General features: G+C 45.7%; 1 protein-coding gene across 2 annotated transcripts in view; it reads left to right on the top strand.

Moving 5' to 3' along the window:
• The window catches only part of Dntt (DNA nucleotidylexotransferase), a 31,832-nt gene extending 18,010 nt beyond the window's left edge, over nt 1-13,822 (top strand). Inside the window, exons 5-11 of one of the 2 annotated variants that reach the window (XM_045139574.1) lie at nt 1,753-1,824; nt 3,763-3,886; nt 6,324-6,456; nt 7,649-7,757; nt 9,432-9,677; nt 11,918-11,998; nt 13,736-13,822. In XM_045139574.1, the coding sequence (XP_044995509.1) occupies nt 1,753-1,824; nt 3,763-3,886; nt 6,324-6,456; nt 7,649-7,757; nt 9,432-9,677; nt 11,918-11,998; nt 13,736-13,822 (852 nt within the window). Of the gene's footprint in view, nt 1-1,752; nt 1,825-3,762; nt 3,887-6,323; nt 6,457-7,648; nt 7,758-9,431; nt 9,678-11,914; nt 11,999-13,735 lie in introns of both variants that reach the window. The other variant, XM_045139566.1, reaches the window with a different exon arrangement.
• Nucleotides 13,823-14,798: the final 976 nt, after the last annotated feature.

Below are 14,798 nucleotides of genomic sequence, written 5' to 3'. Positions count from 1 at the left end.
TTACTTCTAGTTCCTTACTTGTATCTTGTATTGGCCTCCTTATTTCATTAAGTTGGTTTCTTGTGTTCTTTTGAGATTCCTTTAGGAATTTGTTTTCTTTTTTGATTCCTTTGATGTCTTTGAACATAGATACAATCATTTTTTTGAATTCTTTGTCAGGCAGTCTCACTGGAGGTCATTTCTGATGGATTTATAATTTTTGATGCAATTATAGTGTCTTGATTTTTTGTGTTTCTTGTGTTGTAATGTAGGGATTTTTGTATCTTGAGTTAATTTGATGCTTGAGTTTTCTAATTTTCTGCAGTAATCTTATCTGTGTAAATCCAATTTATATATTCAGGGAAGGAGCTTAAAGTGCCAGGTGTGACTCTTATATTGCTCCCAGAGTAATAGCAGAAGTGACCCTAGGTGTTGAGTTTGCCTGCTATGCAAGTTTTCTGGTAGGCTTGTTGGAGCAAAATACTGGCAAATTCTAAAATTCAACTGAGCAATATAGACATTTAATAAAAACTAGCACTGAGTATTTATGCAAAAGTGGGGATTAAAACAAACAGATAATCTAATAAAGTCAAAGTCTCTAAGGGTGTATGTTGCCCCACAGCATTAATCCTGTCAATAGGGAGGCTGAGATTTCTGGTCTGAAATGGGTTCTAGGTCAGCCTGGGGCTGAGTGAGACCATGCCCCCAGTAATGACAGAAGAAAAAGACAAAGGCCCTATAAATCAGGAAACACCAAAATACAGCTTAGTTGAGAATGATAAAGCTGATCAAGAATACATCAAATACTGGGCTGGAGAGATGGCTTAGCAGTTAAGCGCTTGCCTGTGAAGCCTAAGGACCCTGGTTCAAGGCTCGGTTCCCCAGGTCCCACGTTAGCCAGATGCACAAGGGGGCGCACGCGTCTGGAGTTCGTTTGCAGAGGCTGGAAGCCTGGCGTGCCCATTCTCTCTCTCCCTCTATCTGTCTTTCTCTCTGTGTCTGTCACTCTCAAATAAATAAATAAATAAAAATACTTTAAAAAAAAAAAAGAATACATCAAATATAACACATAATCTTCCCTGATACGCAAAGTGTTATTAGTGCTTCCAGTCCAGGCCTGTGTACTTGGCTTTGTGTAAGTCGATCCTGTTACCTTTTGGGATGGCTTTCAATCTCCCCTGTGCTGAGTACCCACCTGGGTCCCTCTCTGTTACACTGTGGACTCAGGTTGGTTGGGCTGCTGGATCTGCTGTTCTGATCTGCTGCGCTGGATGCTGTGTGGCTGAGAGGAGGTGGTTCTCTGATGGTTCATGGCACTGGCACTTGGGGGACGGGAGGCTGTGAGGGCTCCTGGAGTTATACTGGAGCTGCTCAGCTGGTCCTGTTTGTCTTCTGGTTTCTTGACTTTGAGAGGAGGCTGGTGTGAGTGGAAAATCCCTTCACCTGGCTTCTACTCCCGCTGCTCAGGCAGGGCTGGGTGTGCATGTGAACCAGGACCGCTGTTGCCATGGCAGCAGCCAATTCTGGCTGCTTGTATGGTTTCTAGAGGCTCCGGGTCTCTCCCGCTTCTCTGTTGTGATTGATAATTCCTTATACACGTTCACTTTTTAGTAGAAGAGTGCATTTTTTGTTCTTCTGCTTATTCCTCCCCCCAGGCTACTTTGGCATGGCTACTACACCACCATCTTATTTGGAAGTCTAGTTCTATTTTTAAACTTACACTGCGATTATCCATTGTCTAATTTAAAATATTTTTTTCAACTTTCCCTGCAGGAAATCATTGAAGATGGGGAAAGTTCTGAAGTTAAAGCTCTGTTAAATGATGAACGCTATAAATCATTCAAAGTAAGTGACTTTACATATGTTTGTTGAATATGCTTTTTTCAATTAATCTTGTTACTTATTCTGAATGGTTAAATTAAACTTGGGATGCCACACCCAAATATCATAGGCTGATCAGCTTAAACAATAGAAATTTGTTCTGTACCAGTTCAGAAAGCTGAAAGTTCTAGGTTAAGGTGACAGTGTGTTCAGGTTCTGCTGATGGCTATCTCTGTGGTTTGTAGATGGCTGCCTTACATAATTGAAAGAGAGAGACAGCGAAAGAGAGAGAGAGAGAGCTCTCTGAGGCCTCTTGTTGTAAGAGCATGAATCTCACGAGGGTCCCATTCTTATGTCTATATTGAATCATTTCCCAAAGACCCCATGTGCAAATACCACCACACTGGGCATGAGGGCTTCAATAAGGGGTGCCAAATTCAGAACTTAGAAGAGTTCTAGGAAGAAGATGTCTAGATAACTAGAGTATGCCAGCTTATCCTCATGGGGAAGTGTTATGCAAGTTACCTTACCTTCCAAAAATCTGTTACACATGAGGAAAAAAAAATTGAAGGGGAATCTATGGAGAGGCTCAGTGGGTAAGGTGCTTGCTACGTAAGCATGAGGACTTGAGTTCAGATCCCTAGCACCCATGTAGAAATGCCAGGCATGATGGTGTATGCCTGTAACCTCAGCTTCCTGAATAGCTAGTCTGGCTAAATCAGTGGGCTCTGGGTTCAACGACAGACCCTGTCCCAAAACATAAGATAGAAATTGATCGAGAAAGACACCCAATGTTGATCTCTGGCCTCCACATATATGTGTGCACATGTGCACAAGCATCCCCATACACATATGAACAAGCATGCATACCACACTGACTAAAATACATATATGTTAGAGGGACACAAGGGCCACACGAACAGAACAATCCCATTCATGAAAAGCAGACTCACATCTGCAAAGCTCCTCATTGAATCCTCAGTTTCTGGGACTCAGGGTATGTCTGTCACACCCCAACTTTCCCTGTTAGAATTTCAAGTAGAAGGCGCTTTGGCCAACTGCTTTGATTCAGAAGTGATACACAGACCTAAAGTGTAACCATGAACAAGAACCAGGTGTGGGGGGTAGATAGACCAGAGTTTAAGTGTACACTTACCACCATGACATGGGATGAATATACCAAAGGTGAAGGTAGACGTGTGGTACAAGTTTGTGTGTTAGAGCCTGAGCCAAGGAGAGAGAGCCAGAGAGATAACTTCAAGGGAGAGTCATCACGGGCCATCTGTCAACTAGTTACGTGGAAGCCTCACACCCAGGCCAGGCTCCCTCTCACTTGTTTCGTGTATATATATATTTCGTTTTACAGAGAGAAAGAGAGAGAATGGGTATGCCAGGACCTCAGCCAATGCAATCAAATTTCAGATGCTTGCATCACTTAGTGGGCATGTGCAACCTTGCACTTGCCTCACCTTTTGTAAATCTGGCTTACATGGGATCTGGAGAGTCAAAGATGAGTCCTTAGGTTTAGCAGGCAAGTGCCTTTACTGCTAAGCCATCTCACCAGCCCCTGTTTCAGTTTTTGATACTAGATGTTAAGAAATGACTCTCATGAAACAAAATGCCTCACTCAGAAAATCGCCACCAACCATCTGCCTGGTGTCCCCTTCCTTCCTGTCTTCCTTTATTTTTATTTTTATTTTTATTTTTATTTTTTTGACGTAGGGTCTCGCTCTAGCCCAGGCTGACCTGGAATTCACTGTGTAGTCTCAGGGTGGCTTTGAACTCATGGCGGTCCTCCTACCTCTGCCTCCTGAGTGCTGGAATTAAAAGCGTGCCCGGATCTGTTTCTTTTCAAAGTTTTGCTTATACTTTTTCGGCATTGCCTGGGCATTTGGAAAGTACTGTTCTCTTGTCATGGTAATGATTTTAGGTGATAAAGGTATGCATTTCCCTCTCTTTCAGCTCTTTACTTCCGTCTTTGGAGTGGGGTTGAAGACGGCTGAGAGATGGTTCAGGATGGGTTTCAGAACTCTCAGTACAGTGAAGCTGGACAAAAGCCTGACATTTACCCGAATGCAGAAAGCAGGTACTGCGCTCAGGAAATCACAGCCGCTCTGGGCTGGTCAGGTTGGACACAGGTGGAAGTTCCTTTTACCAAGACTCCAGTCCTGATGAGTTGGATATTCTTGGCCCCGTCCTTTCCAACTGCACGACCCTGAATAAGTTTTTTAAAATCATAAGCCTTGGGCTGGAGAGATGGCTTAGTGGTTAAGGCACTTGCCTGCAAAGCTCAAGATCTCATGTTCGAATCTCTAGGTTCCATGCACAGTGCCACAAGTGTGCAATGTCACACGTGCACACAAGGGGGCACACACATCTGGAGTTTGTTCACAGCAGCTGAAAGGCTCTGGCATGCCCATTCTCTCTCTCTAAAATATAATAATAAAAAAAAAAAACCCTGTGAGCCTTCATTACCTCACTGGTGAAAGGGAGGCTGGGGACTAAACCAGCTGGTGCAGCAAAGCTTGGCACCCAGTGCCTGGCACCCCACTCCTGGCACAGAACAAAGAGGCTTTTCCTGATGAATGCTGAGATTCCTTCATCTGGATGGCAAGCCAGGGTGGGCACTGACATCCTTACAGCCTCTTCTAGATGTTTGGAGTCCAGCTGTCTTCCTGAGCAAGACTCGTTGTTTGAGGAATTCAGGATAAGTTAGCGTGGAGTCTGGGGGAGGGGCACTTGAACCAGCTACAGGTATGTCAGCCAAAGTGCCTCAGAAATTGTAAAACAGCAGGAAAATGGAAGAGAAATGGTGACAATAGAGACACTAGGCTGATCTATCCAACCCAAAGCCTGTATTCTGAGAAAGGTCCTCAGTGCAGTGTGGAGACAAGAAGGCTATTGTCACCACCAAAAGGCCGGGCATGCCAACCAGTGGTCACGGTGGTTTGGTCACTTTCATTCATGGAGAGTTTCAGTACATCTTTCAAAATCTGCCAACACATGGTCAAAAATAGTGTGGAACTTAAGAGTTTACCTTTAACACACCATAGAAGCATAGTATATTTCTCAGTCAAAAGGGAGCCTCAGCTGGGCGTGGAGGCGCACGCCTTTAATCTCAGCACTCGGGAGGCAGAGGTAGGAGGATCACCATGAGTTCAAGGCCACTCCGAGACTACATAATGAATTCCAGGTCAGCCTGAGCTAGAGCAAGACCATACCTCAAAAAAAAAGGGGGTGGGGGAAGAAAAGAAAGGAAGCCATAGCCATGGTCTCTAGTGCTATGATGTCTAGAGTTACAGAGACTAGTGTGATGATCAGTTTTTTTTCTCTTCAGTTTTTTTCTCTTTTTTCAAGGGAAGGTCTCACTCTAGCCCAAGGTGACCTGGAATTCATTGTGTAGTTTCAGGGTAGCCTCGAACTCCTGGCAATCCTACTACCTTTGCATCCCAAGTGCTGGGATTAAAAGTGTACACCGCCACACCTGGCAATAATCAATTTGTTAAAAGCATGTCATTTATTTATTTAAGAGAAAGAGAGAAGAGGAAGAAGAGGGAGGAGAGAGAGAATGGGCATGCCAGGGCCTCCAGCCACTGCAGAACTCTAGGTGCATGCGCAACCTTGTGCATCTGACTTATATGGGTCCTGGAAATTTGAACCTGGGTCCTTTGGCTTTGCAGGCAAGTTCATTAACTGCTAAGCCATCTCTCCAACCCAATCTTCAATTTTTTTTTTTTCTCTTTTGGTTTTTCGAGGTAGGGTCTCACTCTAGCTCAGGCTGACCTGAAATTCACTATGGAGTCTCAGGGTGGCCTTGAACTCACAGCAATCCTCCTACCTCTGCCTCCCAAGTGCTAGGATTAAAGGCATGCGCCACCACACCCGGCCTCAATATTTTTAAACATGAAAATATGGGCTGGAGAGATGGCTTAGCAGTGAAGGCACTTGTCTGTGAATCTTAAGGAACCATGTTCTACTCTCCAGATCCCACATAAGCCAGATGTACAAGGTAACACAAGTGCACAAGGTGGCACATGTGTCTGGAGTTTGATTGCAGTGGCTGAGGCCCTAGTGCACCAATTCTCTCTCTCATAAAAAAAGAAAAAATATGAAAGTAAGGGGATTTTCTACTAGGGAACATTGGGGAGAATGGGGGGAGTGTAGTGGGGGAGGAAACATTTATCTTCTGTTTAATGACAACAAACAGGTAGACAATGAAACCACGAGCCAGTACAGGAAGGAAACCAGACTGTGAATGTTCCCACCAGTGACATTATACATGACCCTTAGTCATCTTGTAAATCTGCTAGGTTCTGAATAAGTGATAGTATGTGTCTCCATTGGAAATCAAGAGGCCATAACGACCATGCAAAGATCAGGAGGGAATGAATGGTGGATTACTGTCTCTGTGGCCATGGAGTCTCGTTGATGCCTGGGGCCTTGTAATGCTACTTGGGGGCAGAATTTTGTCCCACCGAGGGCTGGAGAGAGCTCCTTCGACTGACCTTCCCCTGGCCTCTCAGGGTTCCTCCACTATGAAGACCTCGTGAGCTGTGTGACCAGAGCCGAAGCCGAGGCAGTCAGTGTGCTGGTTCAACAGGCCGTCGTGGCATTTCTTCCGGATGCCTTGGTCTCCATGACGGGAGGGTTTCGCAGGTAAATAACGTGGCTGTTTGGCCCCTGCTCTACCCTCTTCAGAAGCTCCCGGTCCCGTTCAGGCTTCTGCTGCCCGCTCTCTCTGCAGCATTGTCTCTGGTCCCTCGTGTTTCATTCCAGCAGCCCAAGCAGCCCCCTGTCCCTGCACGCGTGGAGCTGTTTCTTGTCTCTCACTTGATTCAGTTGAAATTTTTTCCATGAACAAACAACTCTGTAAAATTGCCAGCTTATCACCTTTCAGACTCAATTCAGATGCTGCCTCCTCCAGGGAGCTTTCCTCAACTCTCTTTGGTACGTTCTGGATACCCTGCCAGGCGCTTACTGACAACAGCCTTTGCTCGGGCATGCACTCCCCATTCACTAGTAGAGCTTAGCTCCTATTGAGACTAGCACACAAAGCCTGGCACAAACTAGATGCCCAAGAAATTTTGGTTGAATTAATAAACGAACAAGTCTTTAGAAATGTGTGCAGTTAGTTGTTGGGTATTGAGGCCTCCATTCCAGACAGGAACTCCTTCCTTCCCACCTCTCCTGCAGCTCTCCTTTCAGTCTCTTACCTGGTGGCTTATGGTCATTCTGAAAAGCAGCCTTGAGAAACAAGAGAAAGTGGAAGAAGAAAGAATCTAAGGAAATTCCCTTGGGCTGGGGATGTAGTTCTTTTGGTAGGACATGTGCCTAACAAGGGTTTGATACCAGCAGCACATAAATCCAGTGTGGTGACATTCACCTGTAATTCCAGAAGGTGGACGGTGGAGACAGGATAATCAGAAGTCTAAGGTCCTTGGTTATGTATTGAGTTGGAGGCCTGAACTACATGAGATCCTTCCTTAGAAACAGCCATAATTCCAAGATGGCTACCTTGTGTTATATATTACAGCTCTTGATCTGCTTATTATCATATGTGTGTGTGCACGTGTGTGTCCAGTGTAAGTTAAATGAATTCATAGAAGTAATCTTCATTACTTTCCATACATCCACATATTAAAATAAACATACTAGATAAAACTTTTTTCTGTGTCATAAGTTTGTTTTTTAAAGAATAGAATTGTATAGCCAAGGATAATGGGTTTTAGAACTATCACAAGCATTTTGCATCATAAATCTTACCTATAGGGCATAGAAACAAAGAGAAGTTTAAAAGCCAAGGGCTAAAAGTTTAAGCAATTTCCATTTTGCGCTTTTTAAAAATTAGGGGTAAGAAGATCGGGCATGATGTGGATTTTTTAATTACTAGCCCAGAAGCAACAGAGGAAGAAGAACAGCAGCTTCTGCATAAAGTGACAAACTTCTGGGAACAGAAGGTAAGAAGAAAGACCCAGAACAGATGTTTGGGGCTAGAGGGATAGCTCAGTGGTTAAGGCGCTTGTTGGCAATGCCTAGCAACCTGGCTTTGATTTCCCAGCACCCATGGGAAGCCCAATGCACAAAGTAGTGCATGCATTTGGGGTTTGCAGTGGCTAGATGCCCTGATGCACCCATTCTGTTTCTCTCTCTCTGCTTGCAAATAAACAAATAAAATATTTATTTTAAAAAATAGCTGGGCAAGGTGGTACACACTTTTAATCCCAGCACTTAGAAGGCAGAGGTAGGAGGATCGTCATGAGTCTGAGGACACCCTGAGACTACATCATAAATTCCAGGTCAGCCTGAGCTAGAGCAAGACTCTACCTTGAAAAAACAACAACAAAAAAATATTTTAAAAAATAGATGTTTGCACACCTAAGTATTATATTAGCATTGCCAATCTCATGCATTATTGACCTTATAGTCGTACAGTGACCATTCAGCCAATTTTGGACTATTTGTAATATCTCATCACAAAGCCACATAACCTACAGTGAGACGTACCTGCTTTGGGTCCTAGAGAACACATTATGAATGTGTATCTTATTGATTTACACTGACAGTTTATCATTGGGGCCTAGGCGGGCTATGTGTTTGTGTCTGGTATAGAAGAATAAAGGGACCAAAACCAAAGGAAGACATATGCTGCAAGTGTGAGCTGGGAAAGCATGCTACGAGCCTGGGGTGGAGCAGGACTGCTGAGACAGGGGAACCCCATCATCAGGGTGTTGCTGGTGCCTTGGATGCTGTTACTGGTCAGCTCCCACCTTGAAGGGAAGAAATGACGGCAGGCTGCAAAGGCCACGGCTCAAAGCTCCCACCCAGGATACATCAGATCTACAGGGAGGTGACACATGGCCAATGAAAGAGGTTGAGCCGAGTTAGCGTTCACACATCTGCAGGGTCTGACTTCTGTCCCTCCAGTGAGAAGCCCACTTCCTAGTGAGAGCAGAGTGCCCTCTCCCGAGAACCCGCAGGTCTACCTGTCCTGAGGGCTGGGCCAGTGTTTGCCTGGTGCACCTGTGGGGCATGGGCTGTGTGCGCTGATGTGCTGGAGAAAGGAGACTTCGGGTATTATGAAAGTAAGAACTAGGCCTACAAGGCCCCAGAGCCATGAGCACTAGAGGTGAAGACTGGACCACAGAACCAGATCCAAATTCACCTGTGAGACCATGCTGTGTCCCCCTGTCCCTCTCAGGAAAACAGATACAGGGTGACAAGACTCCCTGAAAGTAGACAAGATGGCCCACCTAGGACAAGGGTTCAGCCTCTCTCATCAAGAAATTTCTGCTGGGCGTGGTGGCGCACGCCTTTAATCCCAGCACTTGGGAGGTAGAGGTAGGAGGATCCCTGTGAGTTTGAGGCTACTCTGAGAAGACACAGTGAATTCCAGGTCAGCCTGAACTAGAGCAAGACCCTGCTTCAACAAAACAAAACAAAACAAAACAAGAAGAAATTCCCTTTCTACTGAGAGAACAAGACAGCTTCTTGCTTAGCCTCCTCTTTAGTTGTCAGGTGGGCAAAGTTAAAATGCGCCCATATTCTATTCAGCTGTAAAGATTTCATTAAGAGCCTATTGTAAATAATCACAGACTGGGAACCCTTCCTCATGTCTTCCTATTTCTTTTCAGGGATTACTTTTATACTGTGACCATGTGGAGTCAACATTTGAAAAGTGCAAGTTACCTAGCAGGAAGGTGGACGCTTTAGACCACTTTCAAAAGTGCTTTCTTATTTTGAAATTGTACCGTGAGAGAGTGGACAGTGTCCAGTCCAGCCAGCAGGAAGGGAAGGGCTGGAAGGCCATCCGTGTGGACTTGGTCATGTGCCCTTATGAGTGCCGGGCCTTTGCTCTGCTGGGATGGACTGGCTCCCGGGTAAGCCTCCCTGGACCCATGGCATGGTGTTAGCTTTCCAAAAGGCACAGGACAGACCCACCCAGCTCTGGGAAAGCTGATTGCAGCAGGGCAGGATGCAGAGAAAAATGGGGACTGAGAACAGAAGTATCTAAATCAGGGCATGTTGTCCATGTTATTGTAGGTCATGGCCATGTGAGACATTCGTTTACAACAGGTGAGAGATGCAGGGTTCTTAGCCGGAAGGGCAGAGCGCGTGCAAGTGGGACTTGAGGCCTGGCTCCTCGCTTGTGAACAGCAAATGACTGCAACTTCATCCAGAGCTGAGCAAGTGCCCGACCGCTGCTCAGCCTGTGAGGGCGCCACCTTACCAGCCTGCCTCCAGGAAGGCAGTGAGGCTCTCAGCCAGTATTTTTGCAGTGGTCAAGCCAGATCTTGCAGGACACAGGAAGCCTGTTCAAGATTGCCAAGCTGGGAAAAGCCAGAGCAGGCCTGCTACTGGGTGGGGTGAGGGGACTTCTTTTTCTGCCTCAGTGGTTCTTTGCCTGAGATGCCTCCTAATCACCTTGGGGCTTTTCAAACACAGATGGCTGGCCCCCACCACTGTGAGTGTCTGATTCTGTATAGACCCAGGGAAGGTGAAGAATTTACAAATCTAACCTGTTCCCAGTAAGGCTGTTTGTGACCACATGCTGGGAATAACTGTTGGTGGAATGTTCTCCAAATAATCCATTACCTCTCAATCCACCTCAACCTGGGGTATTAATTCACCAGGGGGCTGATCTACTCAGCTCCACTGCTTCCTCCTCATCTTTGGGTCTGATTTCTTCAGCTGGATGGTCAATCTGCTGGAGCCCTCAGCTGAGATGTTCTAGTCAGCCAGGTGTGGTGTGATTTCTGGGCAGGGGATGGAATTCTTTAATTAAATAACCAGGAAGTTCTGTCTGCATGGCTTGTCAGTATCACTTTACTTGGAATTTTGTGTTGATGTTTAGGTCAAATGTTGGGAGGAGAAACACCCAAACACCCTCTTCTCTGGAAGCGCACCAACAGCTGTAGACAGGTACTTAAGCCAATCCAGCTCCATCACCCTCCCAGATGGCGCTCTTGCCAACTTCAGAAAGCATTTCTTCCTTCCTCAAGATACATTACTGCTATTTTCACTCAGCTACAAGACAGCTTTACTTTAGGAAGAAAGCGACTTTAAGACTTCAAAAATGTGTAGTGGGGAAACACACACACACACACACACACACACACACACACACACACACCACTCCAAAAAGAACTGAAAGGCCCAAGAATTCAGAAGCTCAGAAATACTATCATGCTCCAAAGGGAGCTTAAGCGGGCCACATGCATACCTCAAACTCCAGGTTTTACTCTCTGTTAGGAGCAAGTAAAGAATCCCTCTTCTCATTGTATCAGAGCCCACTCCTAATATAAAACTAGGTAAAAAGGGCATGAGATAGCCCTCAGGGATGGGAAATGAGTAATAAAGTAGACCACTTATTTAGTTTCTGTAAATAGCCTGCACCATAAGCCTTAATAGCCCACACTGTAAGCCTTAGTAGCCCACACTGTAAGCCTTAGTAACTCGCACCATAGGCTGTAGCAGCCTGCCTCAGACCACCAAGGTCATAGGAGGCTGATACCATACTCTGCTACCCCCACCTAAGGAATTGCACAAATGCTGACCTCCAAGGTCACAGGAGACTGATACCACACTCTGCTACTCCTACCCAAGGACCTGCGCAAACGCTGACCACCAAGGTCATAGTCATAAGAGAGTGATTGGTCCATGAGGGGCTTGAGCAAAGTAAACTAATTGGCTTAGAAACTGTGGGGTGGCACAAACTGACTGGCTAACACCCTGCAGGGGCTCCTGATATTAAATAATGATTGGTCTAATGCACAGGCTTTGTTAGAAACCCTATAAAAACTACCCCATTCCTGCATTCGGGGCTCTGCAGTCCTCTACCCCTGTGCGGTGTATGACTGTGGGCCCCAGCGCGCTTGGAATAAAATCCTCTTGCAGTTTGCATCAAGACCGCTTCTCGTGAGTGAGTGATTTGGGGTGTCGCCTTATCCGGGCAGAGCGTGGGGACCCCCTGGGGGGTTTTTTCCCACAGAACAACAAACTAGGGAATGTGCGGTGGAGGCGAATATTTCACTGGAGGGCCTAATGTGGCTCTAAACACCAAAGACTGAAGAGAGTCTAGACTAGAAAGTAGTTTCTTTTAATTCTCTATTTCCAGCAGTTTGAGAGAGACCTGCGGCGCTACGCCACGCATGAACGGAAGATGATATTGGATAACCATGCTCTGTATGACAAGACCAAGGTAAAGGTTTTTTGTTTTTTGTTGTTTTTTTTTTTTTTTTCCCTGAAGTTGGCTGCTATTCTTTACCCCTAAGGCTAGGTCTTGAGCCCTTTCCCTGAAAGGAGCCTCCAGGTATGCTTCCTGTGTTAGTTACTTTCTTGTTGCTGGAACAAAATACTTGACCAGAAGCAGCTTAAGGAAGGAAAGGGTTTATTTTTGGCTTACAGTTTCAAGAGCAAGTTGATCATTGTGGGGAAAACATGGCAGAAACAGGAAACAGGGGTCACATGTCACATCAGCAGGGAGAAGAGAGGAAAGGAGAGAAAAGAAGAGGAGAGAGAGAGCAGGAGGGAGGGAGAGAGAGGAAAATGCAAATGAACCTGGGCTATAACACCTCAAGGCCTGCCCCAGTAACACACTTCCTCCAGCAAGACTCTGCCTCCTAGGAGGTTCCACAGGCTTCCTGAGCAGTGCCATCAACTAGGGATTAATTCTGCAAACACATGAGTCTATGTGGGGACATTTTTACATTCAAACCTCCACCCTTCCCTTTGCTGAAAAGATCTCCACAGGTGACAGTCCCCATCTTGCCCAGAATGTAACACTGGGGCTTTTGGCTCAAAGACAATGAGATCATGGGGCTCCAGAGGCCAATGCAGCAGAGATCAGAATTGAGTTTGCTGTGTTCTTGGTGTTTGCGGTGTTATTCAACTAAACATATGCTTGATATGTGCCCAAAAGGGATGGAGGGAAAGAGATGGTGGGCGGAGCTGGGGTGAGAGGTTAAAGGCAGGTGTGGAAGGTTGTGGAGAGCCTCACACGACCAGTGCTCCATCATTACCAGAACACATCACATTAGAACTACTGGGAACTTTTAAGTCGATTAAAACAACACCTCTCCTGAGATTTCCATTTCACTGGACTCAAGCTTCTACTGTTTTTTAAAAACTCCCTCGGGTGTGGGTTGGAGAGATAGCTTAGTGGTCAAGGTGCTTGCCTTCAAAGCCTAAGGACCCAGGTTCAATTCCCCAGTACCTATGTAAGCCAGATGCACAAGGTGGCACATGCATCTGGAGTTTGTTTGCAGTGCCTAGAGGCCCTGGTACACCCATTCTCTCTCTATCAGCCTCTCTGTCTCCAATAAATATTATTGTTTTAAAACTCTATCAGATTGTTCTGACGAACAGCTGTGGTTAACAATTGCAAACTCAGGGGAAAAAGAAATCCAAATACCTTCTGCTGAATAGGGAAGGCTGTTGTGATCTTACCTTAATTTACTTAGTGCTGTTTTCTTGGTTTGGAAAATTAAAAACTTACGAAATAAGTTACTATGGCTTTTTTCATTTGTATGAGACAGAGTCTCACTTTTTAGCCCAAGCTGGCCTTAAGCTAATAACAGTCCTCTTCCTCAGCATCCTGACTACCGGGGTGATAGGCATGACCCCTGGCTTGTATGACTTTTGTGAGAAGCAGGGCATGATGCTTTCTAATGCTTCATTCTAAGTAGATAGTTCTGTACTTGTACTTTGACTGTCTGCACTGAGATGCTTAAGAAAACCATCTGGCTGGGCATAGTGATGCACACTTTTAATCCCAGCACTTGGGAGGCAGAGGTAGGAGGAATCATTGTGAATTCAAGGCCAGCCTGGGGCTATAGAGTGAGTTCTAGGTCAGCCTGGGCTAAAGTGAGACCTTACCTTGATAAAACCAAAGTAAAAATAAAAATTTGAACACATTTATTTCTCCTTCTGTTTTCAGAGGGTGTTTCTCAAAGCAGAAAGTGAAGAAGAAATCTTTGCCCATCTGGGATTGGAATACATTGAACCCCTGGAACGAAATGCCTAAGAATAAGCTGTCAATGCTTTTTTTTTTTTTCCTTGTTCCTTTCAGGTTAAATAAACTGTGCTTCATATTTGTAAAAGATGCTTAGGAAGTTTTGGGATTCCTTAGGTCTTATAGAAACGAAGATTGCTAGTAGAAGAAACATAGTGACTACATTGGAATATTCTAGTCTAGCTTTGGAGGCATGATAAGGCACAGCATGGCAATGGCTCGGGCTCTAAAGATCATGTGTCCCACTGCTGCTGAGGATTCAGGATGCATTTTTCAGTAGAACTGGTGATGTCATCTGTGGCTCCCCCACGGAGGTCCATCAAAACCACTTGACCCCTGTATGCCTGAAGTATCTCCAATAAAAACAGGAGGAAGCAAGATGAAAGTATTTTATTTGTTTTGTTTTGTTTTTTGTTTTTCGAGGTAGGGTCTCACTCTGGTCCAGGCTGACCTGGAATTAACTATGTAGTCTCAGGGTGGCCTCGAACTCATGGCGATCCTCCTACCTCTGCCTCCCAAGTGCTGGGATTAAAGGTGTGCGCCACCACGCCTGGCTTCTTTCAGTATTTTAAAAGCTACTTTTGACAATTTCATGCATGTATATAATCCACGTGTTTTGATCCTCCGCGTACATTCTCCCTTTGCCTGTCCCCTCCCAAGGCTTTCACCCACCACTTCCCGACTTCCAGCTCTTTCTCCGGTAGACTCCGGCGCTTTTTTCATCTCAGGGGACCCAAGACAAGAGGGGTACTTCTGGAACTTCCCCTACCAGACTCATACCCACCTCCTGCTTCCTCTCGGAGGACGCAGACCAGACAGGCCCTATGCTTTGAAGGGATCTTTAAGAGACCACCCATTTCAGGTGCTTCCATGTCCTCACCCTGCTGAGGAGCTGGGGACAACCCCTGATAACAGTCTGCGTCCAAGGGAGGAGAGCCAGAAGGGAGCCACTGGGAGGGAAGGAGAGAGAGCAGAGGTGACCATCCCT

This window comes from Jaculus jaculus, chromosome 1, assembly GCF_020740685.1.
Source record: "Jaculus jaculus isolate mJacJac1 chromosome 1, mJacJac1.mat.Y.cur, whole genome shotgun sequence".
NCBI lineage: Eukaryota > Metazoa > Chordata > Mammalia > Rodentia > Dipodidae > Jaculus > Jaculus jaculus.
Note: the sequence above shows the minus strand (reverse complement) of the source record. Positions and strands in the feature narration are given on the sequence as shown.